This window comes from Microtus oregoni, unplaced genomic scaffold (genome assembly GCF_018167655.1).
Source record: "Microtus oregoni isolate MIOR12 unplaced genomic scaffold, Mior012 000022F_ref0000154, whole genome shotgun sequence".
NCBI lineage: Eukaryota > Metazoa > Chordata > Mammalia > Rodentia > Cricetidae > Microtus > Microtus oregoni.
The window spans coordinates 14,928,858-14,955,384 of record NW_024543081.1 but is presented as its reverse complement, the minus strand read 5'-3'; the positions used below and the strand labels follow the sequence as shown (position 1 = coordinate 14,955,384).

At 39.9% G+C, this 26,527-nt stretch overlaps 1 protein-coding gene across 9 annotated transcripts in view; it reads right to left on the bottom strand.

The window, feature by feature from the left end:
• Tnrc6b (trinucleotide repeat containing adaptor 6B) overlaps window positions 1–26,527 on the bottom strand; it is a 227,430-nt gene that overhangs the window by 146,309 nt on the left and 54,594 nt on the right. For 8 of the 9 annotated variants that reach the window (XM_041671892.1, XM_041671890.1, XM_041671894.1 and 5 more), the window contains 2 exons: window positions 26,262–26,350; window positions 856–923 (listed from right to left, as the gene is read on the bottom strand). In XM_041671892.1, the coding sequence (XP_041527826.1) occupies window positions 856–923; window positions 26,262–26,306 (113 nt within the window). In that variant the 5' untranslated portion in view covers window positions 26,307–26,350. The remainder of the gene's footprint in view (window positions 1–855; window positions 924–26,261; window positions 26,351–26,527) is intronic. The other variant, XM_041671893.1, reaches the window with a different exon arrangement.

Here is a 26,527-nt window from a genome sequence, read left to right as displayed (position 1 = left end):
AAGATACACCAAAATATTTTCTAGGAAATAAAAAAGAGGGAGAAAGACAAAGAAGAGGAGTTTTTCTTTAGAGACTTTTGGTAAATCCTATGAATCACCCTCCCATTCAATTTAGGAAACTACTGTCTAAATAAAACTTGGAGTTAGGTCAGTGCTTCAAGCCTGTCTTAAGAGTTTTTCCTTTAAAAGGGCATATGAAAAGAACTGGTCTACTTTGAAACACAATTTTCTAAATCCTACAACAGATGAGGGAAAATAAAATCTATTCATCCCCACTAAAAAGCCACACCAAAGGTGCCAAATGGAAGTTTAAAACCAGTCACCTTTTCAGAAGTTTGAGGAGATAAATCCCGAACTACTGAGAATGTTGGCTAAGTTATGGTATTTACAGACCCTGTTCCAGTAGATAAAAACTTTGTTATAATGTTAAATAATGATAGATGTTTCAATTACCACTGGAATTGAATTTCAGGAAGTACTATGCACACACTTGGTGTGCAGGCAGCCCATTAATTGAGCCTCCTTCATGAAGACATTGCTAAGGAAAGGAAGCACCATTTCATACTTTCTTTGGAAAACACCCAAACTTAATTAGTTCAATTTGGAACATCCTGAGCCTTAAAGCTTTTACTCAAGCATAACATAAATTTTGATTAGCCAAGTGTGAAAAACAACAAAGCCAACTTTCTCGTCCCTCTAGTTGGTCTATAAATAGAAGCAATGTACCAACAAAGCGACTGGTATGCTCTACTGTATCTCCGACATATACATAGCCCGGCAAACTTGCTCTCGGCACACTGAACCAAGGGCTTCTGAGGATCTGTGATAGGACCCTTTTAATAAACTGTGACTCACTGTTTGTTTTCTTCTCCAGGAGGTGGAGTCTTGCCATGCCCTTCCATTACAAAATCCTCCTGTTCCACCTGCAAAGGCAAGCACCACGGGTCAGCAGTAGTCAGTACTATGATGAGACTTACAGGCCCTGCTCTGTGCACACCCACAAGGCCATGTCACTACGGTGTCTAGAACAGTAGTGAGACTTTTGTTTTCCAGGTGTGCTCAGGATGAAAAAGGAAAAGTGTTGATAAGCAACTCCCACAACTGTGACAAGTGATTAGCATCAGGAACATAACAGATTATCTAAGAGTCAATGAGAAAATACCAGCCCATGAAAACCCTGCAAAACTACTGGGTGGGAGTGTCACTGAAGAGAAGACGTGAATTTTCCTTAAACACATGAAAAACTGCTTAATTTCATGTCAGTCAGAAAAATGCAAATTAAAAACACAAAAAGATACCATTTCACAACTGCCAGATTGGGTAAAATGGCAAAGCCCAGCAGCATGGAGTGTTAGCAGAGACGAGAAGCATGGCAACTCTCCACTCATAGTGGGAGAGAAAATTGGTACAACGACTTGAAGAAAGTTTGCCCTTACTTGGAACATTTGAATACAAACTCATCATACAAACTTCAAGTACATATTTCTAGGTGTATGCTCTAAAGGATCTTTTATACATATACAAAAGTATCTATTTGATATTATAGTCTCTGCCCCCCCTTTCAGTCTCAGTCTCTCTCCCCCTTATACAGGGTTTCCTCTACTAGACCAGGCTGGCCTTGAACTCACAAAGGATCACGTGCTGGGATTAAAGGCATGCCCAGCATGCAGTAATGTTTTCAACAGAAGAAAATGCAGAAATAAATATCCACTGACAATAAAATAGGTTATGACATTTTTAGCGACATACTCAACCAAGCTAAGTTACAAATATCTAATCTTTGTTGAGAGAAGCAAATCATAAAAGAGTACCTTCATCCCTTGGTATCTGCAGAAGACTGGCTCCAAAATTATCAAGGAAACCAAAATCCAAGGAGGCTCAGTACAAAGTGGTACAGAATTTGCATACAACCTATTCTAAAATTATATATGTATGTATGTATATACATATATAAATACACACGTACAAACACCACTTGGCCCAGAAAGTTTTTTTTAATTTTAAAATTTTATTATTTATTTGTTTGTATATCTATGTACATACAGACACATATGGGAAGGTCAGAGGACAACCTGTGAGAATTGGTTATCTCCTTCTACCATGTGGATCCTGGGGATTGGACTTGGTGGTCAGGCTTGGCAGCAAGAAATTTTACACACCGAGTCTTCTCACCAGATCAAGATATTTTTGTTTAGAATAGATTTTCATGTAGTCCTGGTTGGAGCTGAAGATACTATGAACCTGAGAGTGACCTTGAACTTCTAACTCTGCCTCTAATCTCAAGTGATGGGAAACATGATGCAATCATGCATGCATCAATATTTAGCACAGAGAGTAGGACCTAGTGCCTGATGCATGGTAGGCAGGCAAGAATTCTATGACTAAGTTAGAGCCCTACCTATTTCCTCTGACCCCAAGTATTTTCTTCCTTTCTCTTATTTTTTTTTTTTTAAATTTGGTTTTTCGAGACAGGGTTTCTCAGTGTAGCCTTGGCTATTCTGGAATTCACTCTGTAGACCAGCCTGGCTCTGCCCCCTGAGTGCTGAGATTAAAGGCATACACTACCACTGCCTGGCCCCAAGTATTTTCTAACTGTATTGGCTGAGTGTTTGAATGAGGAACTCATACAGAAAGAATGGTCTATATTCATATGCTATTACTATTTATGAATACATACAAACACATATGTATATACAAACTCTTATTATATGTAGCTCAGGCTGGCTTCAAACTCATAATCCTCCTTCCTCAGCTTATATACAACTATTTTTTAATTCATTTATTTTTATTTTATGAGCATTAGTGTTTTGCCTGCACATATGTCTGTGTAAGGGTGCCGGATCCCCTGGAACTGGAGTTACAGACAGTTATGAGCTGCCATGTGGGTGTTAGGAACTGAACCTGGGTCCTTTGGAAGAACAGTTGGTGCTCTTAACCACTGAGCCATTTCTCCAGCCACAAACTATTTATTTAAAGATTTATTTATATTTTATGTGTATGGGTGTTGTGCCTACATTTGTATCTGTGTGTGCCTGGTGTTATATCTCCTGGAACTGAGTTACAGATGGTTGTAAGTTGCCATGTGGGTGCTGGGAATCAAACCTGGGTTCTCTGGAAGAGTAGCCTGTGATCTTAACCTCTAAGACATTTCTTCAGCCCTGTTATATACAGTTTTAGACACTGAAAGCTTAAGCATCCCCAATCTGAAAATTTTATTATGCTGAAACTTGAAGTTTCAGTGTTGGAAGCACTTCAGATTTCTAGATTAGGGATGCATGATCTGTAAACTATATACATATCTCAAAACCCAAAAGCTCAAAATCTCAAATACTTCTGGTCCTAAGCATTTAAAGACAAAGAAAATTCAACCTTTATATTTGTAGATATATCTACATAAATAAGTATTAAGAAAGGTAATGATTAATATAAAATCTAGGGCAGTGGTTATTTTAGCAAGGGAGAGATCATCAGGGAGGGGATTCATTCAAGAAAGACACATGGGGTTATCTAGGGTATCTAGGTATCTTTTATTTCTTGGCTTAATTTCAGCACTCAGGAATCAGAGTCAAGTGAACTGAGTTTGAGGCCAGCTAGAGTCTCAGGAGAATTCTAGGCATCACACAAAGAGACAGGCTAAGCAGCAATGATGACATTAAGAAACATCTCCATCTACAGAAGGAAATAAACTACAGGATACAGCAACAGTGCTTGAGATACTTTGGCCATGTTATGAAAATGAACGATGTCAAATACCCAAAGATAGCATTGCTTGGAGGATAAGGTAAAGAGGAAGGCCCTAAAGACTCTGGACAGACAGCATAAAGGAAGACTGTGGAACCTTGGTGACAATAACACAAGTATCTAGGACTGCCCAGGATTGGAACAACTGGAGAACCACCAGAAACAGGCTGCCCATGCCTGCTTAAGCTTTACAGGGGCATAAATGATGATGAGAGCTATGATATGGGGGGATTCTTCATAAATATTCTTTCAATTATATATATTTATATATACTTGATATAGTTTATATAAATTTCAAAGGATTTCTTTACCTCCAGTAAACATCTGGATCAGGCATTTTTACTGCTCTATTTGTTTACTGGTAAACAAAGAAAGAGACAGAGATACTTTATTAATACGGTTAGCAGTCCTGTGAAAACTATCTCCCAAAGGCATAATTTAAAAACAACAGAAACAAAACTAAGGGGTAGAGTGATTTCTCAGTGGTTAGAACACTTGCTGTTTCGTAGAGGATCTGGGTTTGTTCCCAAGTACCCACATGGTGGCTCACAACCATTCCAGGGTATCTGATACCCTCTTCTGGCCTCTGCAAGCACAAGGAACTCACATCGTACAAACATAGACAGAACTCTAGGCAAAAATTCATATACAAAATAAAAATTAGTAAATCTTTGAAAACAAATAGGTATGTCCAGAGATAGGGGATATGGGATGTCCTGTATATGTGTTTCTTTTACTGGATAATGAATAAAGCTGTTTTGGCCAATGGCTTAGCAAAGCAAAGCCAGGCAGGAAATTTGGACAGAGATATATATATAGAGAGAGAGTATGTGGAGTCAAAGAGATGCGACGTAGCTGCTGAAGGAGAAAGACACCAGAACAGAACTTTACCCAGTAAGCCACATTCTTGTGGCAACACAGAGATTAATGGAAATGGATTAATTTAAGTTGTAAAAGTTAGTTATAAGAATTGTGAGCTAACAGGCCAAACCGTGTTGTAATTAATACAGTTTCTGTGTGATTATTCATGCCTGGGAGGCCAGAAAATGAAAGAGCAGTCTCCTACAGATGGGATCACTCCCGATTTGGAAAAAAAAGAATCCATTTCTTAAGGGATCTAGTAATGTGGAAGACAGAAAAGTATTATAGAGTGCTCAGGGTTAGGCCCTTGCCACAAAGCCTGACAATATGACTTTAATCCCTAAAACCTACACAGTAGGAGAGAACTTACCAGCAAGTTGTCTGATTTTCACATATACATTGTGGAATGCATATAACCACACCACACACTACATAAAACAAATAAATACAAATTCTTTTAAAAATCACTAGCCAGGTATGGTGGCTCATGGATGTAATCATGATACAAACTCAGGAGTGTCATGCAAGTTCGAGGCTAGCTTGGTCTACACAATGAGTTCCAGGACAGCCATGGTTATAGAGTAAGACCTTATCTCAAAAAATAAACAAAAAGTACTAAGCTGTATATTTTATGCATTTAACCATTCAAATGTCATCTTTTAGTCAAGTGGAAAAATGGTGTTTTACTGCTAATTAACAGTATAATATCACAATGATACTAAGCAGCAATAATGAAAAAAAATCTCACAAACCCTGTGTATCAGATCCAGATCTTTACTTCCAGCCCTCATGTTCAAGCTCGTTGGCCCAATCCAAAATGAAACACTACCTTAGTTTCTAAATTTCTTCTATGTATATCCTTCAATTTTCTCTTTGTCCATTTTTGCATGCTTTCATGTGTATGGTGTGCACAGGAGTGTGGTATCTGCACATGTGGGTACATAAGCAGCACTGTATATTCATGTGAAGGCCCAAGACCAAAGACAGGAATTCTCCTTGGTCGCTCTTCCACCTAATTCACTGCGGTGGGGTTTCTCTCAATCAAACCCCAGAATCTGTTGATAGGACCCGTCTCACTAGCCAGCTTCCTATGAGGATACGTCTTTTCTTTCTTTTTTGTTTTTTTGAGACAGGATTTCTCTGAAGCTTTGGAGCCTACCGTGTGGAACTAGCTCTTGTAGACCTCGAACTCACAGAGATCTGCTGTCCTCTGCCTCTCGAGTGCTGGGATTAAAGGCGTGTGCCATCACTGCCTGCCAAGGATCCGTCTTTACCTTCCAAGGCTGGAATCACAAACGGGGCACAATGCCCACCTGGCATGTATGTGTGTGCAGGGAACCCAATCTCCTGTTCTCACGCTTGTGCAGCAAGCACTTCAGCCACTGAACCATCTCCCTAGTCTTCTGTATTTCCTAGTTCTTATGTGAACAGTATCACAATGTACTATGACCCCTTAACAAGAAACCTATAGTTATAAAAGATCCTTAATTTCTCTTCCTTAATCTCACATTCAACGAGACTCCAAGACTTACCTATCCCTGGGGCACTGAGCAGGTGTTATGCATTGTTAAAGCACTTTTAAAACGACTAAAATCACTATTAGTGTTGATAAGTTCTTTCAAGTTCTTCTGAAAAGCACTCCATCTGAAGTTCATTTTCTTATAATAAGCAAATATGGGGGGGGTCGTGTGACTCACGATTGTTGAGCTATTGTAATCTCCCTTGCTGCCCCATCTTCTTTGCGCAAAAGGACTGTCAGTCAAATAGCCAGATGCCTGCTCTTATTCTAGCACCAGCTGTTTTAAACACTCCTCTGACACATTCAGGCAAACACATGATGATCCAGCTGCTTGCTTTGGCTCCTGAAAGTAAAAGGCCCGGCGAGGAGTGTTTCAAACAGTTTGCACCAGATGTTTGCTATCAGAAATCTCAGTGAACTGGAGATGGCTCTGCAGCCAGAGAAGGTGCACTTTCCTTAGTGGCCTACTAGAGGGAACTGTGTGATTGGTGGGAAAGGGACACTGCTGACTAGTGCAAACACAAACCTTCATTTGCACAAGAGGTTTGCTATGATGGGTACAAATACCCCTTCTCTGTTATATAAGCAAGCAAGCTTGGCTGTAATATTATACTCAAAAAAGGCTTTTCTCAAGCAGTTTTTCTTTTGCCTTTTCAGGCTCAGTTGGAAATGAGAAAAACAACACAGTGAAGCAGTGACAGAGACAGCAGAGGGACAGCAATAGCAGAGCAGCTGGAATGCAGAGCTGAGAAGCCACAAGTAGCCAGATGCTTGAAGATGAACAAAAGACAGCTGAGCAGTGGGTAGGCTGACCTACTCACACAGGAAATACACGCACATGCACACACCACACACATGCACAAAACAACAACAAAAAGTAGTTCATCTGAAGAATGACAGCTGAAGTTATTCCTTTGTTCTTCATATATATCCACACGCATGTACCTTTACATACAAAAACAAGACACTGCAATTCATAACAACAGTTTCCACCTCAGGTAAAGTGTTTCAGTAAGTACCTGTAGGTGTTACATGCTGTGACAGCATCTGCGATTCAAAGCATGCACGCTGTATGTGAGAATCCAGGCTGCCCTGAAGCTGGGCAATCCAACACTGGCAAGGACTGCCCAAAACACCTTGTGTTCATTTTACGTTTGACTTTGCATTAATTTTGTTTGATACATGTCCAGAAATCTTTTACTGTCAAACTTTCACAACCCTCACAGTCTCAACCTGTCTCAAAGAGGTAGCTGATCTCGCTTTTACCTCAGCTAGGTAACAGGTAGCCTGGGCTCTGGGCATCACCAACAAACCAGACTACTTCACCCCAACATCCATGTTGAAAAAAAAAAAATCCTAAAATTTGACTGTGCCCATAAAAATTTCCCTACTCCCACCTTCTGCTGAAACCTGCATATCTCCAAAATTTCTGTTTTCAGGGTGCTTGTTTCCACAATCCCTTTGGATCTTTACACACAGGAACACAAAATATTTCCTTCTCTATATCCCGAATTTGCTCCTCAGTTGACTTGCTCTTTGAACACTCCAGTTTTGCGAACCCCCTTGTTTCATCTGCAACATCTGCCCCTGGGTTGCAGATGTGATAAACCTCTTTGAGACAGGTTGAGACTGTGAGGGTTGTGAAAGTTTGACAATAAAAGATTTCTGGACATGTATCAAACAAAATTAATGCAAAGTCAAACGTAAAATGAACACAAGGTGTTTTGGGCACTCTGCAAAGTGATAAAGTTGGTCCTTTACCCGGAATATATAAGCTACTTCTCCCTCTTCCCATTTCGGTACTGCCTAGACAGCCACTATCCCTCTCTGAAGCCTACTCAGCTGTCATTTTCATTTTCTAGGAAGTGGCTGCTGACATCTAACACTTCCTTCTCTGTCCTCTACCTACTCCTGTACCTCTACCAGTAGAGTCTCCTAGAGGGCCTTCTATGACCCTTTATTCTATTCCCTTTTAGGTGAGCCTGGGATGGACAGAAACAATGTAATCTTTGTGGACAGAACACTTCTCTCCAACTTGAGCATTCATTCATTCATTCATTCAACACACTCTCCAAAGCCCTTTTTTCAAAAGGTAGACACTGGGTTGAAGGAATGAATGAATGTCCCATCTATACAACCACATCTCTCCTCCACAGTCAGCACTTTTCTGTAATTCCCACCTACTAGGCAGCTATTCTTGAGAACTTATTCCACACAAAGCCTCTTTTATTCCTCCAACCATAACTGTAAACCTGTGTCTTTTACTCATCCTCTTCCCCCTCCTCTACTGCTCTGCCAGGTCAACTTCATTCACTGTATCCTAAACCCTTGATCTACACTAACTTCTCCACTCTCTCTGGGTCTTCCTTCCTATCTAAGGAACTCTTTCTCTTGCACCAATTCCCCATTTTCAGGAAGTCTGTCTCTTCACTCGACATATATTTTGCAATCTCTCTTAACCTGAAATTTTATTTTGGCCTTTGTAGATGCCTTAAATATCCCTCTGTTGATTAAAAGCAAAAACCTATCCCAACTTTTAACACCTGCAACTCAAAATCTTCCAGCCTCCCAAGTGCTGGAATTATAGGTGTGTGTTACCCCAGCCAGTTTTTCTTCTTTTTAAGATTTATTTATTTTAGTCAGCCATGGTGACACACACCTTCAATCCCTGCACTTGGGAGGCAAAGGCAGGAGGATCTCTGTGAGTTCAAGGCCAGCCTGGTCTACAAAGCGAGTCTAGGACAGCCAGAGCTGTTACTCAGAAAAAAATCTGTCTCAGAAAGACAAAATATTAAGAAAGAATTTTTTATGTGTATGACTGTTTTGACCACATTTTTCTAAGCAAACCACATGTATGCAGTGCCTGCAGAGCCAGAAGAGGGTGTCTCTGGAACCTGAGTTAGTCAGTCGGCTGTGAACTGTCATAGTGCTGGGAACCAAATGCCCATACTACAGCCAGTATTTCCATTTCTTACTGGTAACCTGATTTTTTTAATCATTTAAATTTGCAATGAAGATTGCATGATTGCCTGATTAATTTATTTCTACAATGCTAGGCAAGTGTTCTACCACTTTGCTACACTCTAACACTTATATACATGTTTTTAAGTATCAAATAAAAAATTCTCCACAATCTTTACCTCCCTTCCTTTTTTGTCCTATCAATGTTAAGTTATGGTTTCTCTTTAAATCAGTATTCACTTCAAACATTGTTACTAGTAAGTAAATAACACACAGAGCTGAATCACATAGAATAGTATAACTTAATTCTTTCTGTACAAGACTCCCTCCCCCAAAAGCAACAGAGAGAGCTTGTATAATTCCATAGTAGCTACCCAGAAGTTACATGTCATTCTAAATTCTGTTTGGGGGTACACTGAGGTTTCTCTAAAGCCTTCTGCAATTTTCTATTATGCTTAGTTTTCTTAGCCTGCAAACCAGTAAGTACAGCTCTTTTCACTGGTTGAACTTGTACTGTGCAGGTACTGCAATCTAGAACCTAGCTCTATTAGGTGCAGGACGTTTTCTCTACTTAACAATTTCCTCTCCTCCAATTTCTGTTCTCTATTCTTAGAAATTCTGTCATTTGGTGTTCAGTTCTGGGGGTTGATCCACTTTCTTTTTACTTCTCCATGTATACTTTGCCAGTATTTTTCATCTTTCTTTCTTTCTGAGGAATTCTCCCACCCTTATCTCCCAACACATAGTATCCGTGAGTATTTTTCTCAGAATCTGCTACAAGCTAGTTAGGCACTCTAGTACTACAGCAGTGCACGCTCAGCCCTCATAACCATGAACTGTACAACTAGTTGGCATTAAGCATATTTACACTGCTGTTAACCACCACTACCATCACCAAAAAAATGTTTCTCATTTGAAACCCAGTATTATTTATCAACAGGGTCTCATTCTCCACTCTTGGTCTGTGGCAGCAGCCATTCACTATGCTTTGTGTCTCTACGAATAAACTCCAGGTTATGTAGGATGATGCATTTGTCTTTCTGGAATTCCTTATTTCACCATATCACCAAGCTCACCTATATTGCAGCACATGTTGGGATTTTCTTCCTTTTTGAGGATAAATCGTGTCCCATATGTATATGCCATATCTTTATCCATTCACCTATTAATAAACATTTTGATTGCGTTCCATCTTTTGGACCTTGTGAATGATGCTGTTACAAACAGAGGTGGACAAATATTTGTTTGCATCCCTTTTTTCAATTCCCAATAAGTTTATAAGACAATGATTATTTTTATTTATGTGCATATGTGCACACTATGGTGTGTATGTACAGGTCAAAGACTATCGTGTGGAGTCAGTTTTCTGTGGGTTGCCAGGTATGGTGGGAAGCACCTTTACTCACTGAGCTGGCTCCCCAGTGCATTTTTATTACTCCTATTATTCCCTGACCTCTCCTAACAGTTAACAGAGGAGCCACTACCCTTTTGAAATTATTTTCTGCCCTGTACTCCCATATAGACTTCCACTCTATTTCCTTTTCTCTCCCTCATCCAATATTGGGGCCTGTGAATTTACTATTCAGACTCAGAATGCTTTTTTCTCTAATATTGTTACCTGAAAGCTTTTTATCCATCATTTAGACATCCACTCCAGTAACATCTCTTTGACTGAAGCTGAAGTACTTTCCACAGTCAGTCACTCTCTTGAGTAACACTCAGAAGGACCTCTTATTTGTTCATGTGTTTTGCTGTCTGGCTCTGCATCAACAATGCAAATTCCTAAGTCAGATACTCTGAATATCTTCTTCATTGTAAGCCCGACACAAATAAGATATCTAATAAAACTATGCTGACTGAATTCTGTTTCTTGTTTTCCTATTCCATAAGCATGCATTTCTCCCAACATCTGCCCTTGAACTTTTCTCTCCACATTCCGTCACAGCAATTTAATGTAATCTCACAAGCTCAACTATTACATTTGGGCAATTCCTAATTCTGTCTTGTATCCTGAACTATCCTGTCTTTAAGCCAAGTAGTTTTACCTGGAGGGCAGATCCAGCAATAAGAATAGTATAAGACATCTCAAATACCATGTAAACCCCATACATTCTCTTCATTTCCAAACTTGATTTTCTTATGGGTCTTATTGTTACTGGAGGGGTTAGGGTCAGAGCTGGGGCCTTAACAGCCCTAATAAGTGAGGCTCTGGTACCAGTCCTCAATAAGTCAATTAAACAGGTTAAATAATGGTGAAAAGCAGAGAAAGTAGATTTAGAGAATACAGTTGTAACGGAAAGAGAAGCAAAGAAGTTTGGTGAACTGATTTACCCAACTCCAGTGCATCTCTGGGGTCCTGACATGAGACAAGAGTTTAATAGAAGGTCTCAAAGTTCTACCTCTCGCTCCTAAATGCTGGAATTAGAGGCATATGCCACCAGGAAAGTTGAAAAATTAATGAAATTCAATTTAATAATTGTTCTGCTGCTTGTTGCATCCTACTGAGGAACTTTCATAACCTCACAGGGCCATGAAGACATGCTCTACATGTCTTCCAAAGGCCTTTTATGCTTCTGGTGCCAAACTCAGATCTCTGAATCACCTCAAATTAGGTTTAATGTATGGTATGTAATATGAATACCCATGCATTCACACATGGTTACCTACTTGCTCTAGCAATCTTCCCTCTCCTGTTTTTGTTGTTGTTGAGAAATGGTTTCACTATGTAGCTCATGCCAGGCCCAGTAGCTGTCTGACACTTTACCTGTTTCTGTCTGTCTCTCTCTCCTCCCTCCCATTCTCCCTCACCCCTTTCTCTCTGCCTGCAGATCAGGATGTGAAGCTCTCACTTAATTCTTCAGCACTGTGTGTGCCACCATATTTCTTACCATGATGATGATGAAATAACCTCTGAAACTGTAAGCAAGCCTCCAACTAAACGCTTTCTTTTGTTTGAGCTGTCTTTCTCATGGTACTCTTTACAGCATTAGAACACTGACAAAGACAATTACTTTTTGTGTTTCTCAGTGCTGGGAATAAACCCAGGGGGTCTTGTAAATGCTTAGCTCATGTTCTATCACCAAGCTATATTCCAGCCCAAGAAGTAAATTTAGACAAGAACCACAAATTTCAGTGAAATAGCCATTTAAGATCACTTTGACATTTCTTCTTAGAGAGAGGAGAGGCACTTCTAATACTTAGGAAGTAAAGTAAATTAACCCTGAGCTTCTCAGCAAGCTCCTGGAATGTATACTATCCACAAGCTCATTTCCCAAGATCATGTAAGTAATAACTAGTGGAGAAGAAGATACTCTTATATAGAAGCCGCCTGCAGGTTGCCAAGGGCTCCAGGGATGCGGTTTCGTGAGCTGTCACCTGGCTTGGTTTTTGGTGATGCAGGGACCAACAAGTCACCCATGTTCTTGCAAATGACACAGTCTGAAACAGTTCCTATAGTTCTACACTTGGAGCCTGATCCCCATCTGTTCCTATAGGCTGAGAATGCCCAATACACCACACGTAATTGCCCTCCTTCCTTTTTGCTCTCTGTTTCTATCTCTACTGAAGCCCCATATATCTACCAAATATTTTCTCTGGGGGGCCTTCAAGCACTCCAATACCTCAAATTCAGAACCCACCCATACACACTTAAAGAAAAGAAAACAAAACAAACAACTGGATGGTGCTACAGCTCAGTGGCAGCCACTTGACTAGCACACAGAAGGCCTGGGTTCAAGCCCAGAATCAAAAAGAACAAACCAACCAACCCAAAGCACAGTAACAAGAGTAACAACAATGCGATCCTTTCATCTATTACTTCTTACCAGGCAAGCCATCCTTTCCACATGTGTCCCAGCTGCTCCCATCCTACTCCTAACCATGTTTCTGTGTCCCCTCACTCTTCAGACCCACAATTATCACCTGATTTCAAGACCATGAAGCTTTATTATAATTTGCTAATTAATACGGACTCAGCCTAATGCAGAGACACCCAAACTTATAAAAAGAAGAGGAGTTCTATTAGGTGTATGAACTTTTTTTTAATTGATATTTATTGAACTCTACATTTTTCTCTGTTCTCCTTCCTGTCTCTCCCCTCCCCATTTCAATCCCCCCCCCCAAGGTCCCCATGCTCCCAATTTACTCATGAGATCTTGTTTTTTTCTACTTTCTATTTCACATGTAGATTAGATCTATGTAAGTCTCTCTTAGTGTCCTCATTGTTGTCTAAGTTCTCTGGGATTGTAGTTTGTAGGCTGGCTTTCTTTGATTTATGTTTAAAAACCACCTATGTGTGAGTACATGTGATAATTGTCTTTCTGTGTCTGGGTTACCTCACTCAAAATAATGTTTTCTAGCTCCATCCATTTTCCTGCAAATTTCAAGCTGTCTTTATTTTTTTTCTGCTGTGTAGTACTCCATTGTGTAAATGTACCACATTTTTCCTATCCATTCTTTGGTCGAGGGGCATTTAGGGTGTTTCCAGGTTCTGGCTGTGACAAACAAAGCTGCTATCAATATAGTTGAGCAGCGTGTCCTTATGGCATGATTGAGCATCCTTTGGATATATACTCAAAAGTGGTATTACTGGGTCTTGAGGAAGGTTGTTTCCTAATTTTCTGAGAAATTGTCACACTAACATCCAAAGGGGTTGGACCAGCTTGCATTCCCACCAGCAATGCAGAAGTGTTCCCTTTTCCCCACAACCTCTCCAGCATAAGTTGTCATCAATGTTTTTGCTCTTGGCCATTCTTACACGTGTAAGATGGAATCTAAGAGTTGTTTTGATTTGCATTTCTCTGATGACTAAGGTTGTTGAACATTACCTTAAGTGTCTTTCAGCCATTTCAGATTCCTCTATTGAGAGTTCTCTGTTTAGGTCTGTCCATTTTTTTAAATTGGATTATGTGTTCTTTTGGTGTCCAATTTCTTGAGTTCTTTGCATATTTTGGAGATCAGACTTCTGTCTGATGTGGGGTTAGTGAAGATCTTTTCCCATTCTGTAGGCTGCCTTTTTGTCTTGTTGACTGTGTCCTTTGCTTTACAGAAGGTTTTCAGTTTCAGGAGGCCCCATTTATTAATTGTTTCTCTCAGTGTCTGTGTTGCTGGGGTTCTATTTAGGAAGTGGTTCCCTGTGCCAATGCGTTCAAGTGTACTTCCCACTTTCTCTTCTATGAGGTTCAGTGTGGCTGGCTTTATGTTGAGGTCTTTGATCCATTTGGACTTGAGTTTTGTGCATGGTGATAGATATGGGTCTATTTTCATTTTTCTACATGTTGATATCCAGTTATGTCAGCACCACTTGTTAAATATGCTTTTTTTCATTTGGTATTTTTTGCTTCCTTTTCAAATATCAGGTGTTTGAAGATGTGTGGATTGACATTCAGGTCTTGTATTCAGTTCCACTGGTCCTCCTGTCTGTTCTTATGCCAATACCAGGCTGTTTTCAGTACTGCAGCTCTGTACTAGAGTTTGAAGTCAGGGACTGTGATGCCTCCAGAAGTTCTTTTATTGTACAGGATTGTTTTGGTTATCCTGGATTTCTTGCTTTTCCATATGAAGTTGAGTACCACTCTTTCGAGGTCTTTGAAGCTTGGGGGATTGGAATGGTTGAGATGGAGGAAGGGTCAATATGGGAGCAGGGAAGAAGATATCTTAATAAGGGAGCCATTTTAGGGTTGCAAGAGTCTTGGCTCTAGAGGGGTTCCCAGGTGAAAAGGGGGATTTCCCCAGCTACGTCAGTGGGCAGCAGAGGAGAGGGTGCCTGAACTGGCCTTCTCCCATAGCCACACTGATGAATATCTTGCATATCACCATAGAAACTTCATCTGGCAAGGGATGGAGACAGAGACAGAGACCCACATTGGAGCACTGGACTGAGCTCCCAAAGCCCAGATGAAGAGCAGAAGGGAGAACATGAGCAAGGAAGTCAGGACTGTGAGGGGTGAGGACTGCTTTAATGGGAGCTCACCAAGGCCAGCTGGACTGGTTCTGAAGGAGCATGTGATCATTTTTACTATATTAATTCTGCCTACCCAAGGGCATGGGAGGTCTTTCCACTTTCTGGTGTCTTCTTCAATTTCTTTCTTCAAAGATTTAAAGTTCTTGTCATACAAGTCTTCCACTTGTTTGGTTAGAGTTACTCTGAGATATTTTATGCTATTTGTGACTATTGTGGAGGGTGTTGATTCTGATTTCTTCCCCAGCCCTTTTATCATCTATCAGGAGGGCTACTGATTTTTTTGCATTAATCTTGTATCCTGCTACATTGCTGAAAGTGTTTATGCGTTGTAGAAGTTCTGTGGTAGAATTTTTGGGATCACTTATGTAAACTATCATATCAGCAAACAGTGAGAGTTTGGGTGTCTGAACTTTTTAAAGATACTAATAATGTGTATTTATGTCCAAATCATCTTGATTAACTGTCATTAATAATAAGCAAATCAATAGATCACTGTACTCACTGTAGAAAAAGATTAAATTTACATTGGAACTCTCTCTGTAGACCAGGCTGGCCTTGAACTCACAGAGATTCACCTGCCTTGCCTCTCAAATGCTGGGATTAAAGGTTAAGTCACCATTCATGAGGCTAAATGCTTTTATTTGTAGTAAATAGTGAGATGCGCAGCTATTTAAATCAATAGCTATAACTTTTAGTTTCATTTTCATTGTTTTATTATAAACGTTTAAACAAAAAAAATCACAGACATAAGTACTCAGTGCTATAGTGATTTTTTTTACTATATTCACTTTAGATTTCACTCAAAAAAACTAACATTCCAAATCACACATATATTTTTATAACCACTAGCTAACATCAACTTATTTAGAATATTAACCTAAAGTATATTAAACTTAACTAAGAAATGAAAGTTGGACCTGGTGGCATAGGCCTATGACCATGCACTTGGGAGACCGAAGGAGAATCATTGAGGCAGGAGGATTGCAAATTCAAGATCTGCCTAGGTAACTATAAGACTGTGTCTAAAAAAAAAAGTAAGAAGAGGTTTGGGGACATAACTCAGTGGTCAAGTGTTTGTCTAGCATGCATGAGACCCAGGCTTCCAGTCCCTACTATAAGAGATGAAGGAAGATATGATTTATAAAAAAAGAAATACCCACAGAGTTGAAAATGATCATCATAGTCTTGTTTTTGAGAGAAGGCTTCATTACGTAGCTTTGGCTGGTCTGGAACTCACTACGTAGACCAGACTGGCCTTGAACACCTGTCTGTGCTAAGTGCTGGGATTAAAAGTATGTGCTACCATGAGGGCCTCCTCCTTATGTTTCATTTGAAGAACGGACTATGATGATCATTTTCAACTCTGCAGTCTAAATACAGTCTTTTGTCACCCCGTTTCTTCAATCTGGCATCTAGCATTCTAATCACTGTGTAGTAGATTGACCACAGCCTTGAGTACTTTGTCAAACTTCTCAGTGAGAGATAGAAATGTTGCCCTTGCCCTTTAAATCTGGAGTCGTTCTGCAACTTAGTTTAATTTGACAGAACATGGAGAACTTCTGAGGCTGGGCCTTAAGGTATCTGTGGCTCCTGCATTCTTGGATCATACCCTGGTGGATCCCAGCCACCCTAAGGCAAGTAGAGAGGTCACATGGAGATGCACCTCAAAGCTCAGTCAACAGCTTCAAGCTGAGTTCCCAGCTGGCAGCTGACACTGGCTGCCAGCCATGGGTTGAGTTGTTCTGGACATTTCTGGACAACTGGGCATCCAGCTGATTGCAGAGCCAGCCAATACAATATTGGAGCAGAAGAACTGCCCTACTCAGCTCAGCCAACCACCAAGTAAGTAAAAACAGCACAAGGTTGTTGGGCTAGAGTTTTAAAATATGCAAAGAAATTTCAGAGTTTTTAAGAGCAAATTAAGAGCTTCAAGAAAACTGCAAAGACAGAGCATTCCTATAATACCCTGAACATAGTCTATGCTCATCATTATCCTGCTCCTAACCTGGTCCATCTGTTACAGATGAAGTACACTAATGACACATTATCATTTACGAAAGTGCATATTCCACTGAGATCTCATTAGGATTTACACACATCCCTGGAACACACTTAGGACAACACACTGTATGTAGTCATTGTGTCCCCTTAAGCTCCTCTCGGTTGTTTGTTAGACATTTTCATTTTCCTTGGTAACTGCAGCCAGGTATTTTGTAGAACACTGTTGCAATGGGATCACTCTTGTATTTTTTGAGTAGAGTAGGGTAACAGGTTTAAAGGAAGTGCTACTTTTCACTCTTTGAAGAGTGGAAACACGACATCACTAATGATGTTGAACTTGATCCTCTGGATGAAAGGTGTTTGCCAGGTTTCTCCAGTAGGTGAAGCCACATTAAATGAGTGGGAGGTTACTATCCACATACTTCAGCATGGAGTATCTACATAAATCATATGGGATTCTTATGTTCTGGAGACTGAGTTGATTTAAAATGTTCTGGTGCAGATTTAACACATAGTAGGATATCTGAAACACTCTATTTGGCACCTTCTGCCATATTTTACTATTTACATGCCACACAGTTATGTCTACTTATAACATTGCTCCATCTCTGTCTACCTACACACAAACCAGCATCTGTCTACCTACACACAAACCAGCAAAACAAAATCCATTTAGTCTTCATCAAAAGCCAAGTCCAAGTATTCCCTCTTCAGCGTGGAACTTCCTTCCAGGATGAATTCAATGCTTTAAGATAGATACACATTTAATAACAGTACCATGGTCCATGTATGACTCTCAAGTAGACTAAAAGTTCTCAGCATACAAAGACCATGTCTTATACAACTTGACGTACTGATGGAGGAAGGTCATTGGCTAATAAAGGAACTGCCTTGGCCCATTTTATTGGTTGGAAGATAGGTGGGAGGAGTAGGCAGAACAGGACGCTGGGAGGAAGAGGAAATGAGGTCAGACTCGAAAGCTCTCCTCTCGGGAGCAGACACCTGAAAGAGACGCCATGCCCCGCTCCTGGGTAGACACACACCATGAAGCTCCGACCCAGGATGGACTAGGCTAGAATCTTCCCGGTAAGACCGGTTCTCACAGATTATTAGAGATGGGTTGATCGGGATGTGAGAATTAGCCTGTAAGTGCTAGATAGAAATGGGCCAAGCAGTGATTAAATGAATACAGTTTGTGTGTTGTTATTTCGGGCAGAAGCTAGCCGAGCAGGCGGCCGGGGTGCTGGGAACGCAGCCCTGCCGCCCCAATTACTACAACGTACCTATAGCTAGGATACAGCAAATAGTGAGTATCCAATAAGTGCTTCTAAACTTAATTAACTAGATGCCTATAAAGTGCATCATTTTTGATAGTATCTTAATAAAAGGAAGGATAACACCAAACAAGTAAGGTCCAAGATATGGAAGCAAATCTACAACAGAGTTAAACCTCTGTTAATACACAGTTCCACTCTGTTGTAGCCAGATAAGGCATGACAAAAAAGATCATTACATTCCATGAGTAAGAGCCACATATGACAGATAAAATATATTTTTTTATTATAAGTCAACAGACACATAAATGTCAAATGAAGTAGGTCAAATGTGCCTCCAAGGGAATAGGGAATCAAGCACAAACCTCCTACCTTTAATATTTTCAGAAGTGCTATTAAAGACTTTACAGAGCATAATCCTCATAATTCTCATGCTTAACTTCTGCAAGTGTAGAACAAGACTGACTCATGGTAACTGTTAGCTGTATTCAGTATTCTCTCTTGTATACAGCAGGGAAATTCACTAAGAAGTGGTCCTCGGGAAAAATATAAAGAATAATCACTGTGCATCTGAAAGAGATATTTAGGGGCTTCTAGAATTCTACTATAACAACTCTGCTGATGTATATGCTTTTAGCATTTATAATAGACACTTCCACTAAAAAAGCATTAATTTCAAGAATGTTGTTTGCCATATAAAATTTCATACCAGTCAGGGTAAAGATGAGCAAGTCATAAACTAATGTGAAATTAACATTCTTCTTGTTTCCACTTCAAAAACTACCGTATCATCACTAAAAAACAAATCATGCCAGGCAGTGGTGGCACGTCTTTAATATTCCAGCACTTGGGAGGCAGAGTTGGCCAGATCTCTTATGAATTCAAGGCCAGCCTATGTAGAAGGAGCTGCAGGCCGTGTTCCTGCCACCCAGCTCCAGGCTGCCTGGCTAGCTTATGCCCCGAAATAATAACACGGAAACTGTATTCTTTTAAACACTGCCTGGCCCATTATATCTAGCCTCTTCTGGCTAACTCTCATATCTTGCTTTAACCCATATCTAATAATCTGTGTAGCACCACGAGGTGGTGTCTTACCAGGAAGATTCTAGTGTACGTCCATCTTGGGCTGAAGCTTCATCGCGTCTGACCCGGAGGAGCAGCATGGCGTCTGCCTAACTTTCCTTCTTCCCAGCATTCTGTTCTGTTTACTCCACCCACCTATGTTCTTTCCTATCATGCCAAGCAGTTTCTTTATTAATTAACCAATGAAATCGACAGATTGATATATGACACTCCATCATTTCCCCTTTTTCTGTTTAAACAAAAAAGGCTTTAACTTTAACACAGCAAAATTACATATAACAGTTATCAAGTAAGAATTACAGTTACAATATTTATATATATTTTATCTTTTATCATAACTAAGGAAAACAATAACTATCTATTCTTCAACTCCATCAAAGACTCTAGAAGGATATAATATTACCTAAGTAAATGAGAAGTAAGCAACTTACAAAACTCTAGAAATCACAGAGACATCTCGCTGCCTGGACAGTCACCCAAAGTTCCTCTGTACTGTTGGGGCATCCATCTTCGGCCTTCAGGCCCATAGTATCCAGAGACATTTCCATGAAGCAGGAAATTTCAAAGGCAGTTCAGTCACTATCTGCTGTGTCCTGAAGAATGTCTCACAGACTCTTCCATGAATCAGGAACTCCAAAAGACCATCTCACCTTTAGGCAAGTTCAGCAGTCCTCTCTCTGCGGGTTCTTTGTGTTCAGTTTATGCAACAGTCCAGGTAAGAGCAGTTTCTTGCCCAAATGGCTAACCAACTCCATAAGGAGCCTCTTCGATGCCCATCTTCCTCTTGAAGTAGATTGGTGCTGCCAGGAGCAGACGTGTCTCATTGACATGAAAAGCCCTAAGTTATTAAAACATTTATAATGCCATATTCTGTAGTCTGAAAGATATGAAGAATGCCTATCTGAAATATATCTATGCACATCTAGAAAATCTAACTAATATGACTACAAGCTTCACTATTGATGATTATCCATTAACAAGCTATATACATTACATTTCTAAATGAACTACACAATCACAATACCTTAATCAAGAACAGAAATAAATATACATATAACAAAATTGACCTTAAACTTGTATCAATAAACCAAGATTCATACCAATGCAAATTATTCATATCTATATCATATCTCCCTTTAAATGTAAAAGAACATTTATACACAACATTTGGGAACATGGGCACAGTTTTTTCTCTCCAAATTGCTTCCTGCTGAATGGGAGCGCTGTTATTTAGATGGTATAATCTGTGTGCTAGATTCACCTCAGTCAGCATTTTGAGCTAAGTAATTTTTTTAAGGTGTTCACAGCAACCTTTCAGGAAGGCGTGGTCTATCATACCATATTGGAATAGAAGCAATCCACAGGGTCTTATCCTATGTGAAAACAAAAGAAGAAACTCTTTTCCAAAGCATGATATCCTTAGATCCAAATTCTGAAGTCAAGGTATTTTCAAAATATCTACATTGGATTAGTTTAGCAGCATTTATAAACAAATATCTTTTAGCATCTGTTGCTCCATCCTCAGCTTTCGAAGAATTCATTCAAAGAGAGCGTAATAACATACAGTATCAATATTCTCTGTGTATTTTCCATCTTTGTGTGGCTTTATTTTAACCTCTATTTCTTTTATTTTTACTTTTACTTTTTGAGACAGGTTCTCTGTATATCTTTGTCCTGGAATAACTCTGTAGACCAGGCTGTCCTTGAACTCTAAGAGATCCATCTGTCTCTGCCTCCTAGGCATTGGGATTAAAGGTGTGGACTACCACACCTTGAAGTCACAGAGGTCAATCTACCTCTGCCTCCCAAGTGTGGGATTAAAGGTGTGTACCACCACACCCAACTACTCTCTTTCTTTACTTTAAGAACTTTAATTTTTTTCAAGCCTGTATGTATTTTTAACATACTGTAAACCATTTAAAGTTTTTTTTGTTTTATTTTTGAATCTCTCTTTACTGTTTCTCTCTCTCTTTTTCTGACCACGTGAGCCTTTAAATTACTGAGCAATATGGGTAGGATTAAAGCTGTAGCTTTGTTGGCTAGATCCAGCCCACTCCTTAGCTTTCCAGCCTCATGGCAGAGGTACTGGCTGTAGCCATGTTTATCGCCACAACTCTATGGCGGTTCAAGGTCCCTGCCAGCAATCAAGCTGCAGGATTCTGCTCACAGACCACACTCAGTCAGCCTGCCTGAAAGAGTCAGAGTTTGCCCTGGCAGGATGGCCCAGAAAAGCCGGCATTTTTAAACGGTGCAGCTTTTTTTCTGCTACGGCTGAAAACCAAAAAGCAAGCGTTCAGCTTTTCATCAATACCATTTAAGTGTTTCATGGCAGGACCTCTTAAAAGAGCTGCAGGGTTTTGCAGCTAAAGCTGAATCAGGAAGCCTCTCTTAGATGAGAGAGCTTGCTTGCCTCTAGCAAGCAGAGCAGACCCGAGAAATTGTTGCTACCAAGAAAACATGCTTTAGTCTATTCTTTCCCAAGCTTTCTCAGGCTTTCTGTGAATTCAGTTATCCATGTCTGGGAGCCATTTGTTGAAGGAGCTGCAGGCCGCGTTCCTGCCACCCAGCTCCCGGCTGCCTAGCTAACTTATGCCCTGAAATAATAACACGGAAACTGTATTCTTTTAAACACTGCCTGGCCCATTATATCTAGCCTCTTCTGGCTAACTCTCATATCTTGCTTTAACCCATATCTAATAATCTGTGTAGCACCACGAGGTGGTGTCTTACCAGGAAGATTCTAGTGTACGTCCATCTTGGGCTGAAGCTTCATCGCGTCTGACCCGGAGAGGAGCAGCATGGCGTCTGCCTAACTTCCCTTCTTCCCAGCATTCTGTTCTGTTTATTCCACCCACCTATGTTCTTTCCTACCATGCCAAGCAGTTTCTTTATTAATTAACCAATGAAATCGACAGATTGATATATGACACTCCCACATCAAGCTTAGTCTACAGAGATAGTTCCAGGACAGTCAGGGCTATAACACAGAGAAACCCCGCCTCAAAACACCAAAAATAAACAAAGAAATATACATCACTATTTATAATCTGTCAGCACCCAGACAGTTCCTGGCACACAACAGTTGATCAGGAAATATCTGCTGAATTAATGAGAGAATGAGAGAGGAGGAGCAAGGAAAAGAGGTAAAAGTAAAAAAGAAGTTAAAAAAAGAGACAGGTGTGGCATGTGCCTATATTCAATCATTTAGAGGCTGAGTAATGAGAACTGATTTTAAGGCCAGACTGGACTGCACAGTGAGTTTAAAATTGCCTGGCTACAATAGCAAGAAAAGAAGAGAAGAGAAAAGAGAAGAAAGGGTAGGTGAGAGAGATCAGCAGGTTAATGTGATTTCTGTGTAGACTTGCTGACTTGATTTCAAACCCCAGGAACTCATAACACAGTGGCCGCTATAAAATTGTGCTCTAAGTAGTGTGTGTCCACATACACATCCTATGATGAAAAAATAATAATTTTTTAAAAATTCAAAAATACAGCAAGCAATAATGGAAGAAATACATTTTCATAATTTAAGAATTATCTATGATTTACCTACCATGGTTTTTTATTTTTTTATTATTTTTTAAATATTTATTTATTTATTATGTATACAATATTCTGTCTGTGTGTATGCCTGAAGGCCAGAAGAGGGCACCGGACCTCATTACAGATGGTTGTAACCATGTGGTTGCTGGGAATTGAACTCAGGACCTTTGGAAGAGCAGGCAATGCTCTTAACCTCTGAGCCATCTCTCCAGCCCCTCCCATGGTTTTTTAAAACTATTGTCTGTTTTATCTTTTTGGCAGGAAAAAAAAAACAATCTTCCTTAATCTCAAACAATCAAAATCCACAGTTCCCAACAAATATATAATCTCTAAACATAAGCATCTGTCTCTAGGAAAAAAGTCTAGAAGATACAGCACAATTCTAGAGTCTTTCTTCATGAGGAATATCCATGCTCCAAGAAGCTGTCCTTCCTTAGGCCCACTCTAAAACATCTTTGTTTTCATTTGCACATTCTCTTGGTATCTTGTAAATATATCTGGCCAGCATACTCATATATAAATACTCTTAACATCTGCTCCATAATTTCCAAATCTTTCCCCTCAAGAAATCTTGTCATTTCAAGTCCTCAATTAACGTATTCCACTCTCTGGATCAGTGATTCCATTTCCAAGGCAATACAAAGAAAAGCATAACTCACTTTCCTTCCTCTCAATATCTGAAGCCCCACCCCCAGCAAGTAGAAGCAGGATCTGGCCTGAGCTCAGATATGATAGCACACTAATTCCTAGTTTCCATCAAGCTTGCAAATTTGATGGTCCTTTAATATTTCTGCCATCTCTTCCATGTTGGGAGCTGTGAACTCCCAGATCCTAAATTTCTTGTAAACAACTTGTTTTCCTCTGCTCTGAGACAGCTTGCAGCTGCTCTGAGCACAAGACCCTCAGGAGTTCCTGATGGCAGGGGAGAGAGAGGGAGAGGGGAGGGAAGGAGGGCACAAAAGCAAACACAAAGTTTTAAAGCTTTTTAAGTTTTAAAGTTTTTGTTACAGTAATTTTTATATAAGTATAAAGTAAATATGAATGAACCTCTACATAGCCATCCTCAAGCTTCAACAGCTGTCCATAGTCTGCCATTCTTTGTTGATATATACCTCAACTCATCTGTCACTATATTCAATGACTACTTTAGTGGGAGGGCGGTTGTTTTGTTTTGTTTTTTGAGACAAGATTTCTCTGTGTAGCACTGGCTACATTATTTTTGTTTGTATTCTGAGACAAGGTCTTGCTATGTAGCTGAGACTGACAAGGAACTTCTACGTAGTCAGGCTGACCTCAAACTCACAATCCTACCTCACCCTCCCAAGTACTGGGATTACGGGTGTAAGCCATCATACTAGCTTTAATAAAAAAGTAATAACTTCCTTAAAAAAATTATCCAGGACTGGGGATATAGCTCAATTTGTAGGGTGCTTGCCTAGCATGAATGAAGCTTCAGTACCACAGAAACCAAATGTACCTATGATTCCAACACTTAAAAAAGGTTTGGAAAACAGAGAATCATGGCTCTCCAGCAGTCTCCAGATGATCAGATTGATCTCTTAAACACTCATTGGATCTTGCTCTTCCCAGAGGCAACACTTGCATTAGGCTGCCCAGTACAAAGAATGTGCCTTTGAGGAGCACAGTCTCTACACCCTTTTCTAATCTGCGATCACACCCGGCCACCTGGGCATCTGATAGTTCCTAGAACAGGCTGGGGCCTCCGCAGCCCTTTCTTCTGTCTAGAACACTGTTCCCCTCACTTTTCCCATAGCTGGCCTCCTGGTCCTTTGGCTAAGATCTTGTCACAGAGGCCTTCCTCGATAGTCTAGCTCCTCTTCCTAGTCCTATTTTTATCTATGCTTTATTTTCCATTCTTCATAGTACTTACAGTGGTTCTAATGATTATCTTTACATTTATTTGTTTCTCTTTAGAATGTGGCCATCTTGAGAATAATCTCAACCTGTTACATCACCATTTAACATATAATTAAAATTATTTATTGAGAGCTGGAGAGATGGATCTGTGGTTAAGAGCACTCACTACTCTTGCAGAGAACTCAGGACTGTTTTCTAGCACCCACATGGTGGTTCACAACCAGTTTCAGGATGTCATACACCTTCTTCTGACCTGTTTCTGTACCAGGCACATTAGTGGTGCACATACATGCATGCAAGCAAAAGTACAGTTATTAAAAAAAGAAACAGAAGCCGGTGATGATGACACACACTTTTAATCTCAGCACTCCGGAGGCAGAGGCAGTTGGGTCTCTGTGAATTTGAGGCCAGCCTGGTCTACAGAGTAAGTTCCAAGACTACACAGAGAAACCCTGTCTCAAATATCCAAAAGAAAAAAAAATAGATTTAGCTCAAACCACATATATAGAAAATGCTCCATTTCTCCCCAGAACCAGCTTTCTATTCACAGATATCCCTAAATTAACATAAATAAAATCCTACATTAACAAAAAATCATTACAAATGTAAGATTTTATATAAAAAAGCAATACAAGGAAATAATTTTTTTAATTAAAAAGACTGATGAAGATGAAGTTAAAATCCAATTTCTTTTTTTGTTTGTTTGAGGCAAGGACTTGCTATGTAGACATGGATGGCTTGCTAGTCACTTGATAGCCCAGGCTGGACTCAAATTCAAGGCAATCCTCCTGTCTCAGCATCCCAAATAGATTACAGGCATGTGTGTCGCCTTTATCCCCTTATTTTTAGTCTGATTTTGAAATAACACATCATTAAGTAACTACAAACCAAGAAAGCCAATCTTTCCTTCCATCCTACAAAACAATATTTGCTTCATATATTTCTGGTTTGTTTCAAATTTCACAAGTATAAACAACTTTCATAACAGAATTTACAATACTAGTATTCTAAGAATGAATCGTAACTATTACCCAGTCTTGCAGGAGGCTGAGGTTTTAGGATCTCAAATTCAAGGCTTGTCTAGACTGTCGAGTCCAAGGCCAGCCTAGGTGGCTAAGGCAAACACTGTCTCAAAATAAAAATTTAAAAAGGAGTATAGCTCAAGGCAGAGCATTTGCCTAACATGAGCCAGGCCTTGGGTTTAATCCACAGTACTACATACACACACATGCACACATGTACAACCAATCAATCAATCAATCTGGTAAAATTTGTTTTTAAATTGTCATGTAGCATAATGAAGAAGTATACTGAGAAGAAAGATCTCATCAATCTAATTTCTAAATTCACCCACAACAAAACACCCACTCAATCCATCCACTGCCACTAACTGTTCAGTTTCTACTCCAGCTGCTCCTCTGTTGAATGAGGTACTGACCTTGGAACTGCTTTCTTCCTCTACTTCTCCCTCATTGGTTTGCATGGGAACAGACTCTGTGCAAAACTCTGCAGAAACACAGACACTGCCTGGAAGGTAAAAAAGAAAAACATGTGTAAAGGCAAAAGTTTTTTTTTTCAAATATTTAGATGAAAATCTGTCGCACAGATCCTGGAAGCTGTGATGCAGCGGCTTTAATCAGGTGAACATCTTGGTGTATATGTGTGTATGGCGAGGCATCTGAGAGAAAAAAGAGAAAGAGGTGG